General features: G+C 40.4%; 1 protein-coding gene across 2 annotated transcripts in view; it reads left to right on the forward strand.

Annotated features, from left to right (window-relative positions):
• The first annotated feature begins 2,813 nt into the window (after window positions 1–2,813).
• The window catches only part of RP2 (RP2 activator of ARL3 GTPase), a 52,836-nt gene continuing 43,260 nt past the window's right edge, over window positions 2,814–12,389 (forward strand). Inside the window, exon 1 of one of the 2 annotated variants that reach the window (XM_040265834.1) lies at window positions 2,814–3,130. In XM_040265834.1, coding sequence (XP_040121768.1) covers window positions 3,029–3,130 — 102 coding nt within the window. In that variant the 5' untranslated portion in view covers window positions 2,814–3,028. The remainder of the gene's footprint in view (window positions 3,131–12,389) is intronic. The other variant, XM_040265835.1, reaches the window with a different exon arrangement.

Here is a 12,389-nt window from a genome sequence, read left to right on the forward strand (position 1 = left end):
ACTCTATCATTTCTGTGATCAAGACACTCAGGGGACCCAGACCATATCTGCAGCTTGTGTCCAGGTGCAAACCCACAACTCAACTTATTAATACAGATGAACATCCATCTATTCACTGAACATGAAGGATAAGTTTCTATAGAAAAGATATAACAAGAGTGTAAGTAGCAGGAGGATTACAGGCAGAAAGAATGACCAGGTTCTTTCTGGACTCTACAGAGTTAGGACTGCCAGCACATGTGCTCTTTTAGGACCTGCTCCCCACTTGTGTTTGCAAAATAGAACTCATCTTATGACTGAAGTAATTAGACCAGGGGTGTGCACATGACCGATGGGTAACCATTCCATTATTGTGCATGGGTATGAGCATGCTAAATGGCTTCAGTCTGACTCTTTGTGACCCTATGGACTGTAGCCTGCCAGTCTCCTCTGTCCATGGGATTCTCCAGGCAAGAATACTGGAGTGGGTTGCCATGCCTTCCTCCGGGGGATCTTCCCAAAGCAACCCAGGGATCCAACCTGAGTCTCCTGCGGCTCCTGCATTGCAGGCGGATTCTTTACCAGTGAGCCACTGGGGAAATTCAACCTGTTATTGACTGGCCAACACTTTATCTGGTTATCTTCCTTGAGAATCTGAGCTAAGATATAAAGAGACCCTAGCATACACTTGGACAGAAAGGAATGAGGAATCAGGGTGGGATGACTCTTCTCAGCCATATGTATGCCAATAAGTAAGTAAAAAGTGCTGGTTTGCAGGGGAAGAAAAGCAGTTATGAAAATTCATTGGCAGGGGAAGGAAGGGCGGAGAAAAGAAAGAAAAAGAAAGAGCATGAGTGAACTCTAGCACTAGTTCTTTCATTGGCTTTGAATATGCCCGAGTTTAAGATGGCTGGATGGCATCACTGACTCGATGGATGTGAGTCTGAGTGAACTCCGGGAGTTGGTGATGGACAGGGAGGCCTGGCGTGCTGCGATTCATGGGGTCGCAAAGAGTTGGACACGACTGAGCGACTGAACTGAACTGAACTGAACTGAACTGAACTGAATAATTATTAAACTATTTCATTTTTGGTTAGGGGTGATGGTGGGATGGGATTTAACAGAAAGGGGATTTTATCTTCACTTTTTTTAAAGGGTCCCTGAAAACATCACTATTGGATATAGATTTTGTTTTAGGTTTAAGTTTCTCATTAATGAATACTTCAAAACCATGAGCTTTAGAGATTGTTTCTCTAAAATTAGTTTTGTTTGTTCATTAAGAGGAACAACATCACTGTGGGACAGAGCTCCCAAGGCATCAGAAGGCCTAAGCAGATACTTCTTTACTTCTTTCAGATGAATCAGAGAACAAATTTAGGAGGAGGGAGCCCTGAACAGTGCAGGCTCTGGATCTTTTTAGACCCTGTCTAACCACTCTCACTGTGACTACAGATTAGTCTCTTCACCTCTGTGGACCTCTGTTTCCTCCACTGTACTTCATGGAAGTCACAATTTTAACCTTTTATGAATATAAAACATCTAAGAGTCTGACTCAAAACATTGTCACATAGACTTTTCATCTCACTCTGAAGAAGGAAAAGTGTGTACTGGTTAAAGACTCTATTGCCTAAGATCTGGAACTTAAATTAACAGTAATTTCTAATACTTGAGCACATGTACTTTTCTTCCTGATTGTGCAATAAATGGCAGGAAGTGAAAAAGGGAACATTCTTAATGCTCAAGTTAAGCCAGAGGCTCATTAAGGATATACATTAGATGTGAATAAGTGTGGGAATGTAGAAAGTTAACCAAATTTAAGCCTACACTAATCTGCATTTGATGTCCTACCAAATGCCAAAATACTGTGCTCAGAGAATTAAACCGACAACTTATCTTTTCTATTACACAAGCAATACATGTGTATTGTAGTAAAAGTCAACCCAAGCATAGCATATGTTAATATTCAATATATATTTTTAAAAATATCTTCAGACAAACCCTACAGCATTTATTGAGAATATATCTGATAGTTTATATGGCAATGCTTACATCCTCCATGAGGCTATAAACTCCATGAAGAGAACCCTTTTACCATTACTCTCCCCGACCCCTCCTCTTGAGCCACTTTGGGAAAGAATAGGGAAAGGCTGTAAATGTTTCCTTCACTAGTGTGCAAGCATTCGTTTGACAAACGTCTTATTGAGCAATTAGTGTGGAGTTAAGCAAGGTTTGGGGGATTTAAAAAAAAGACAGGGCTTTTGGTCTCGAGAAATTCACAGTTCCAATAAGGAGACGGTACAAAAATACTTATTTTTCTAAGTTCTTGTTCAATTTTAGAGTCATTCGCGGAAGCTCTAAGAAAGCACATTAGAGAGGGCAAGGAGGGTCAGAAAGGTCGTTGGGGGAATTTCCTGGGGGGTGACACTAGCCAGACGACGTGGGGTCCAGGATTGAGGCCAGTGAATTTTAGGACCCTTCCTGCACAAGCAGGAATTCCTGTTCCCTCACCAATAGCATCACAAAACTGAAGTCTAATGTCAACTAGGCTGCCCTTCCGCGTCTAGAACTTGGAAATAGAACCTAGGGCAAAAAGACCTGGCTGTCGCAGATGTACTGCTGGCAGCCGGACAGTCCGGTTGAGTTCTAAGAGGGGCGGGGCAGGTTGGGAGCTGGGTCGGCTGTGAGGGCGCCGAAGCCTGCCGAATCAGCCCCTGGAGGCTGGCGCAGGAGCCCGGCGAAGATTGGTTGTGTTCGTGCGTCGGCCTCCCTTCATAGGCCGCGCAGGCTGCTCGCGGGGCTTTGATTGGTTCCCCGAGCGCTGAGCGGTCATTGGCTGCAGTGGGTCGTCAGGACAACTGAGAGGAAAAAGAACAGGGGTGTTGGGCCTGGCGGGCAAACCTGGGCTGCGGGCTACTGGGCGGTTCCGCGAGGCAGTATTCAGACCGCTGCGGGGCCCAGGCGCCCGGGGTTCACATCACAACTTCAGGAGGTGCCTGAGCCAGCGGGCCGGCGAGGAGTAGCGGCCAGTGAGACCCCGCGGGCCAAGACCATGGGCTGCTTCTTCTCCAAGAGGCGGAAGGCTGAGAAAGAGTCGCAACCGGAGGACGAGGAAGTGCAGCCGAAGCAGTACAGCTGGGACCAGCGCGAGAAGGTAGATTCCCTTAGCGGCTGGTCTCAGTCCTGCTGAGCAGCTCGGCAAGGGTCCCCCGCGGCCAGCAGCGCTAAGGGGGCGGGCCCAGCAGCTGCTGCTCTTGCGCGCGTGCTCTCTCCCGCGAGTTGTTGAAGTCGAAGTGAATGACTTTTGGGGGAGCCGTGAAATTGAACGCTAGAGAAGGCTTCAAAGGAGGGCGGTGCAGCTCTGGATGGGGCCCTAGAGCTCATTGTCCAGGCAATTGGACACTGCGGGCTTTCCCTCCTCTCTGCATCGTGCTCTCTGGTCCAAGAATGGACTCCAGAGAAGGAAGGATAACCTGGAATGCCCCAAATCACGTCTGCTCATTTCACTTGCAGCGCCGAGCAGGGTTTTGTCCAGTCCTCGAGTTACACTTGGGACTGATCTCATCTCTTTTGCAGCTTATGTTCTTTCTGTGGCTGTTTTCTCTTTTCTGTTCCCTAGTCAGTAAATCTCTGGTGCCTCCTGATATATTCCACTGCAAAATTTTCTCAATGACGAAGTGGACCATTTGACATATACAGCCCTGCTTTCCCTCCTCTTCCCCGAAAGGAATAATGAAAATCAAATCAGTCTTTGGAATGTGTGTTAAGACTGTAAGGTGAAAATAATCTACATAAGCTAGGCAGTATTTTACTGTTGAATGAATGAAAATACCCTTATTTTTACTTTTCCCTATAGCCAGAAACGAAAAACCTTTGAACACGTCCACTACCTTTGAACAGTTTTACAGTCTTACACAAAACACACTTAGTCATAAATTTCATAATGCTTCCTCTTTCTACATAGTTCTCCATTTATGTTTAGAAAAATACTTTGATAGACCCATTAATTTTTTCTCTTCTAAACAAAATGATAAAAAGTTTTAAATGAGTGTTATGAACAGTTAATACAACTCCTTGCTTAATAAAACATATCTTTATCAATGAATGCTTTATAGTAAATGTTTTATTAATGATTTGTTTTCATAGACCATCCTACATGATTTCCAGTCCCCCGCAGAATTTATTCACATAAACTCGGTTCTCCAAGTGTCAGATTTTAAAAATTGGACGCCTTTTTACAGACTTCTCAGCCCCATCTTTCTGCCCCTGCTTCACAGGGTTGCATAGTCGGTTTATTCTATTTTATCCATACTTGATAGTAGCATTTTAAAAATTATATTTATTTATTTTTAATTGATTGATAATTGGTTTACAATATTGATTTGCTTTCTGCGATAATCAACATGAACTAGCCATAGGTGTACATATGTCCCCTCGCTCTTGAACCTCCCTCCCACCTCCCACCCTTTCCAACCCCTCTAGGTCCTTACAGAGCCTGGGTTTGAGTTCCCTGAGTCATACAGCAAATTTCCATTGGGAAAGCAGCATTTTATAATGTAGGAGTGGAAAATATTGTACTTTCTGTCTGAAAGCAAGCCCTTTTAAAAATCTTTTATACTATTAGAGAATTACCAGCTTACATTTTGAAACAACAGAGATAACACATTTCCGAACATTGCTTTTTCTTTTTGGAATTTTTTATTCTTTTGGAATTACTAAGAATTCATTCTTGGACCCCTCTAATTTATGATGACCTGCTAAGGTTTTATATGATTTTAAAGTTTTTTTTCTGCTCCTTAACTCATGAGCTCGATATGGGTAGTATACATATGTTCTATATTAATCCAGTGATACTTTTATTGAGCTTAGCATGGTCTTGCTTGCTCCTAGAAGATTTTAATTGTACCTTAAAAGAAACAGGATGTAAATACAGCCCAGAGAACATGAATGAGATATATTGAAGTTATATTAACAGAATGGTTTGTATTAAAAGTTTAGATCTCTGTAATGTGATCATGAAATATAAACAATTTTAAAGTTACATCAGAAAATTACCATTCAACTTGTAAGACTTAGCTGTAAAAACAAAGTGCATTGCCTGAAAAGTTTCCTTGCAACTTGGAAAAGTGGTGTTTAGACTTTTCCTTAAGTTGCGTAATCAGTATCCTTATTGAGAGGCACCCTCAGGGGGTTGGATTTTGAGTTGTGTAATTGAGTCAGTCTTAGGGGACTGAAGCTAGAAGAAATTGTCTCAATTAGAAAGAATGTTTGGGGACTTAAGTGTTGTTATGACAACGGACTTACTGTAATCAACAGTGTAAGACGCTCATTTTCTGTTGCTGACTTTGAAAAAGAAAAAAAACTTATCATACAGTTACTACATGGATAAGATGCAAAGTATTTTTTGATTGTAAGATCTGTGTTTAAATCCTTTGGAAAGAAATGCTTGTATCCTTGTTATCTGTATGCTGCTTCCCATAGCTAGGTAAATTATTCAGTATATATGTCCTCAAACACCAAGGAAGACTCACAATGACAAGAATTATTTTCCATGCCCTTGAAGAGCTAACTGGCATTTTTTAATTAAAACAGGAAATATTTAAGTACAAAGGAAGGATGAGTAGTACAGAAAAATAGCTTTCATTTTCTAGTTACTTATACCATTCTCTTCCTAGATGATAGAAATGTTGGCATAGGTATGAAAGTTGTGATTTTGAGCACGGACAATACATATTATATCCGCTCAGTTTTCTCAGCTACAAAATGAAACCTCGTAAAGATTTCTCTACTATTTAGTAAGGTAAAGACCTGTCCTGAGGAAGAGAGGTTAGATAGTACTGGCTACCTCTGAGGACAGAATTTGGACAGGCAGAACCAATCTTAATACAGTTCAGTTCAGTTCAGTCGCTCAGTCATGTCCAACTCTTTGTGACCCCATGAATCGCAGCACGCCAGGCCTCCCTGTCCATCACCAACTCCCGGAGTTCACTCAAACTCATGTCCATCGAGTTGGTGATGCCATCCAGCCATCTCATCCTCTGTCGTCCCCTTCTCCTCCTCCCCCCAATCCCTCCCAGCATGAGTCTTTTCCAATGAGTCAACTCTTCACATGAGGTGGCCAAAGTACTGGAGTTTCAGCTTTAGCATCATTCCTTCCAAAGAACACCCTTAATACAAGGCAGATCATAACTCCAGAGTTGTTTATCACCAGAAGGAGTGGTGACCAATCTTCATGTTGGTCAGAACATTCACATAGAGGTTGGATGGTGATTTACTGGAAATAAGTATCTACATTAAGTAGGGGGTTGTTTTTGAGTAGATGGTGTTTTTAACCTCTTAAGTACCTAAGGTATTCTGTTACCCATGGTTGCCTACCAAACTACCCCAAAACTTAATGTCACAGAATAATGGCAAGTACTTATTTTGCTTACAACTCTGCAGTTTGTGTGGGGCTTAGCCTGGTTGGCTCTCTGCTCTGTGTGTCATCAATCACGGCAACTTGACTGGGGGATGGAGGATCTGCTTTCAATATGACTTAATCACAGAGGTGGCTGGCAAGTTGATGCTGGCTTTTGGCTGGAAGCTCAGCTGGGGCTAAGGGCCAGGGGCCTCGTCATGTAGCCCGGGCCTCCCCACAGCATGATGGCTGGGTTCCAAAGGCGAATGTCCTGAGACTGACAGAAGCTGCGTGGCTTTTTCTAACTGCTCTCTTAAGTAATGTAGCATTACTTCTGCCTTTTTTTTTTTTTTTTGACCATACCTCAAAGCATGTGGAATTTGGGATCTTAGTTCCCCAACCAGACCAGGAATGGAACCTGTGCCCCATGCCCAGAGTCCTAATCACTGGACAGCCCGGGAAGTCTCTGCCATATTGTTTATTGAGGCAATCACAGGTGTCACCTACATCCAAAGGAAGGGGTTCTCTTGATGGGAGAAATGTCAAACTTGTCGACTTATTTTAAATCCTGTACATAAAGTTGTTATTTAATGGAAATAACTAGTTTTTTTCTTTATACATTTTAAAAATAGTTTCATTGAGATATAATTAATAGGCATACAACAAGTTCACAGAGTTCTGTTTCCATCACTGTGATGTAATTTTTTAACATGTTCATCCATCACAAAAGAAACCCAGATCCATAAGTAGTTACTCCCTACTCCCCAAAGCCCCAGGAAACTATAATTTTACTTTCAATCTCTAGAGATTTTGTCTATTTGGGACATTTATCAGTGAAATCATACAGTATGTGTTCTTTTGTATACTTTCACTTAGCATATTTTTGAGATTCATCCATATTATAGCATATATCAATAATTTATTCCTTTTTATTGCTGAATAACCTTAACATAGAGTAGATATTTTATTTCATCTTATTTATAAATAAATTTTATTTATTTTACTATCCATTTTGTTAGACATTTGGCTTGTTTCCACTTTTTGGCCATTACATTCCACTCCTAAGTATACCCCAGAGAAATTAAAACATACTTCCACACAGAAGCTTGTACACATATATTCGTAACAGCATTATTTGTAATGGCCAAAAAGTTCAAATAAGCCAAATAGTTAGAACAGTAAGATCATTTCCCCAAATTTCCTCATGCCCTTTTGTAGTCAACTCTGCCTCTAGCCTCTGATCAGTTTTTTTTTTTAATTTTTTTATTGAAGGATAATTGCTTTAGAGAATTTTGTTGTTTTCTGTCAAACCTCAACATGAATCAACCATAGGTATACATATATACCCTCCCTTTTGAGCCTCCCTCCCATCTCCAGCCCCATCCAACACCTCTAGATTGATACAGAGCCCCTGTTTGAGTTTCCTGAGCCATATAGTAAATTCCAGTTGGCTATCTATTTTACATATGGTAATGTAAGTTTCCATGTTACTCTTTCCATACATCTCACCCTCTCCTCCCCTCTCCCAATGTCCATAAGTCTATTCTCTATGTCTGTATCTTCACTGCTCCCCTGCAAGTAAATTCTTCAGTACCATTTTTCTAGATTCCGTATATATGTGTTAGAATATGATATTTATCTTTTACTTTCTGACTCACTTCATTCTGTATAATAGGTTCTAGGTTCATCCACCTCATCAGAACTGACTCAAATGTGTTTATTTTTATGGCTGAGTAATATTCCATTGTGTATATGTGCCAAAACTTCTTTATCCATTCATCAGTTAATGGGCATCTAGGTTCCTTCCATGTTCTAGCTGTTGTAAATAGTGCTGCAATGAACAATGGGATCCATGTGTCTTTTTCAATTTTGCTTTCCTCAGGGTATATGTCTAGGAGTGTGATTGCTGGGTCATATGGTGGTTTTATTCTTAATGTTTTAAGGAATCTCCGTACCGTCTTCCATAGTGGCTGTATCAATTTACATTCCCACTAACAGTGCAAGAGCATTCCCTTTTCTCCACACCCTCTCCAGCATTTATTGTTCGTCGACATTTTGATGAGGGCCATTCTGAATGGTGTGAAGTGATATCTCGTAGTTTTGATTTGCATTTCTCTAGAACTGGACATGGAACGACAGACTGGTTCCAAATAGGAAAAGGAGTACGTCAAGGCTGTATATTGTCACCCTGCTTATTTAACTTATATGCAGAGTACATCATGAGAAACGCTGGACTGGAAGAAACACAAGCTGGAATCAAGATTGCCGGGAGAAATATCAATAACCTCAGATATGCAGATGACACCACCCTTATGGCAGAAAGTGAAGAGGAACTAAAAAGCCTCTTGATGAAAGTGAAAGAGGAGAGTGAGAAAGTTGGCTTGAAGCTCAACATTCAGAAAACGAAGATCATGGCATCCAGTCCCATCACTTCATGGGAAATAGATGGGGAAACAGTGGAAACAGTGTCAGACTTTATTTTTGGAGGCTCCAAAATCCCTGCAGATGGTGACTGCGGCCATGAAATTAAGACGCTTACTTCTTGGAAGGAAAGTTATGACCAATCTAGATAGCATATTCAAAAGCAGAGACATTACTTTGCCAACTAAGGTCCGTCTAGTCAAGGCTATGGTTTTTCCAGTAGTCATGTATGGATGTGAGAGTTGGACTGTGAAGAAGACTGAGCACTGAAGAATTGATGCTTTTGAACTGTGGTGTTGGAGAAGACTCTTGAGAGTCCCTTGGACTGCAAGGAGATCCAACCAGTCCATTCTGAAGGAGATCAGCCCTGGGATTTCCTTGGAGGAAATGATGCTAAAGCTGAAACTCCAGTACTTTGGCCACCTCATGCGAAGAGTTGACTCATTGGAAAAGACTCTGATGCTGGGTGGGATTGGGGGCAGGAGGAGAAGGGGACGACAGAGGATGAGATGGCTGGATGGCATCACTGACTCGATGGACGTGAGTCTGAGTGAATTCCGGGAGTTGGTGACGGACAGGGAGGCCTGGCGTGCTGCGGTTCATGGGGTCGCAGAGAGTCGGACACGACTGAGTGACTGAACTGAACTGAACTGAATAATGAGCAATGTTGAGCATCTTTTCATGTGTTTGTTAGCCATCTGTATGTCTTCATTGGAGAAATGTCTGTTTATGTCTTTTCCCCACTTTTTGATTGGGTTGTTTGTTTTCCTGGTATTGAGTTGTATGAGCTGCTTGGATATTTTGGAAATTAATCCTTTGTCATTTGTTTCATTTGCTATTATTTTCTTCCATTCTGAGGGTTTTCTTTCACCTTACGTATAGTTTCCTTTGATATGCAAATGCTTTTAAGTTTAATCAGGTCCCACTTGTTTACTTTTGTTTTTATTTCCATTACTCTAGGAGAAGGCAATGGCACCCCACTCCAGTACTCTTGCCTGGAAAATCCCATGGGCGGAGGAGCCTGGTGGGCTGCAGTCCATGGGGTCACGACTGAGCGACTTCACTTTCACCTTTCACTTTCACGCATTGGAGAAGGAAATGGCAACCCACTCCAGTGTTCTTGCCTGGAGAATCCCAGGGACGGTGGAGCCTGGTGGGCTGCCGTCTATGGGGTCGCACAGAATCTGACACGACTAAAGCGACTTAGCAGCAGCAGTAGCAGGAGGTGGGTCACAGAGGATCTTGCTTTGATTTATGTCGTCGAGTGTTCTGCCTGTTTTCCTCTGAGAGTTTTATAGTTTCTGGTCTTACATTTAGATCTTTAATCCATTTTGAGTGTATCTTTGTGTATGGTGTTAGGAAGTGTTCTAATTTCATTCTTTTACATATAGCTGTCCAGATTTCCCAGCACCATTTATTGAAGAGGCTGTCTTTGCCGCATTGTATATTCTTGCCTCCTTTGTCAAAAATAAGGTATCCATAGATGCATGGGTTTCTTTCTGGGCTTTCTATCTTGTTCCATTGGTCCATATTTCTTTTGTGTGTGTGCCAGTAGCATACTGTCTTGATGACTGTAGCTTTGTAGTATTACCTGAAGTCAAGAAGATTGATTCCTCCAGTTCCATTCTTCTTTCTCAAGACTGCTTTGGCTATTTGGGGTCTTTTGTGTTTCCATATGAATTGTGAAATTTTTTGTTCTAGTTCTGTGAAAAATGTCATTGTTAATTTCATAGGGATCACATTGAGTCTATAGATTGTCTTTGGTAGTATAGTAATTTGCATAATATTGATTCTTCCCAGGAACATGGAATATCTCTCCATCTGTTTATGCTATCTTTGATTTCTTTCATTATTGTCTTATAATTTTCTGTGTACAGCTCTTTTGTCTGCTTAGGTAAGTTTATTCCTAGATTTTTAATTCTTTTTGTTGCAATGGTGAATGGGATTGATTCCTTAATTTCTCTTTCTGATTTTTCATTGTTAGTATATAGAAATGCAAGTGATTTCTGTGTATTGATTTTGTATCCTGCAACTTTGCTAAATTCACAGATTAGCTCTAGTAATATTTTGATACTATCTTTATGGTTTTCTATGTACAGTATTACATCATCTGCAAACAGTGAAAGCTTTACTTCTTCTTTTCTGATCTGGATCCCTTTTATTTCTTTTTCTTTTCTGATTGCTGTAGCTAGGACTTCCAGAACTATGTTGACTAATAGTGGTGAAAGTGGACGCCCTTGTCTCATTCCTGATCTTATGGGGAATGCTTTCAGTTTTTCACCATTGAGAATAATGTTTGCTGTAGGCTTATCATATATGGCCTTTACTATGTTGAGGTAGGTTCCTTCTATGCCCATTTCTTGAAGAGTTTTAGTCATAAATGGGTGTTGAATTTTTTTCAAAGGCTTTTTCTGCATCTATTGAGATGATCATATGGATTTTCTCTTTCAATTTGTTACTATGGTATATCACATTGATTGATTTGCATATATTGAAGAATCCTTGTATTCCTGGAATAAACCCAACTTGATTATGGTGTATGTGTTTTTTGATGTGTGCTGAATTCTGTTTGCTAAAATTTTGTTGAGGATTTTTACGTCCATGTTCATCAGTGATATTGGCCTGTAGTTTTCTTTTTTGTGTTGTCTTTGTCTGGTTTTGGTATCAGGGTGATGGTGGCCTCATAGAATGAGTTTGGAAATGTTTCTTTGCAATTTTTTAAAGTATTTTAAAACGATAGGCATTAGCTCTTCTCAATGTTTGGTAGAATTCTGTGAAGCCATCTGGTCCTGGGCTTTTGGGTTTTTTTGGAGATTTTTGATCACAGCTTCAATTTCAATGCTTGTAATTGGGTTGTTCATAATTTCTATTTCTTCCTGGTTCAGTCTTGGAAGATTGAACTTTTCTAAAAATCTGTCCATTTCTTCCAGGTTATCTATTTTATTGCCATATAGTTGTTCATAATAGTCTCTTATAATCCTTTGTACTTCTACATTGTCTGTTGTAAGCTCTCCTTTTTCATTTCTAATTTTGTTGATTTGATTCTTTTCTTTCTTGATGAGTCTGGCTAAGGGTTTGTCAATTTTGTTTATCTTCTCAAAGAACCAGCTTTTAGTTTTATTAATCTTTACTATTGTTTCTTTCTTTTTCATTTATTTCTGCTCGGATCTTTATGATTTCTTTCCTTCTACTGACTTTGGAGGTTTTTGTTCTTCTTTTTCCAGTTGCTTTAGGTGTAAATTTAGGTTGTCTACTTGACGTTTTTCTCATTTTTTGAGGTAGGATTGTATTGCTATAAACTTCCCTCTTAGAACTGCTTTTTTTGCATCCCATAGGTTTTGAGTTGTCCTGTTTCATTGTGATTTGTTTCTAGAAACTTTTTTATTTCCCTCTTGATTTCTTCAGTAACCTGTTGGTTATTCAGGAATGTGCTGTTTAATCTCCATGTGCTTGTGTTTCTTACAGTTTTTTTTCTTGTAATTGATATTTAGTCTCATAGTATTGTGGTCAGAGAAGATGCTTGATACGACTTCAGTTTTCTTAAATTTACTCAAGTTTGATTTGTGACCCAAGATGTGGTATATCCTGGAGAATG

The sequence above is a fragment of the Oryx dammah genome, unplaced genomic scaffold, assembly GCF_014754425.2.
Source record: "Oryx dammah isolate SB20612 unplaced genomic scaffold, SCBI_Odam_1.1 HiC_scaffold_23, whole genome shotgun sequence".
In the NCBI taxonomy this organism is placed as follows: Eukaryota; Metazoa; Chordata; class Mammalia; order Artiodactyla; family Bovidae; genus Oryx; species Oryx dammah.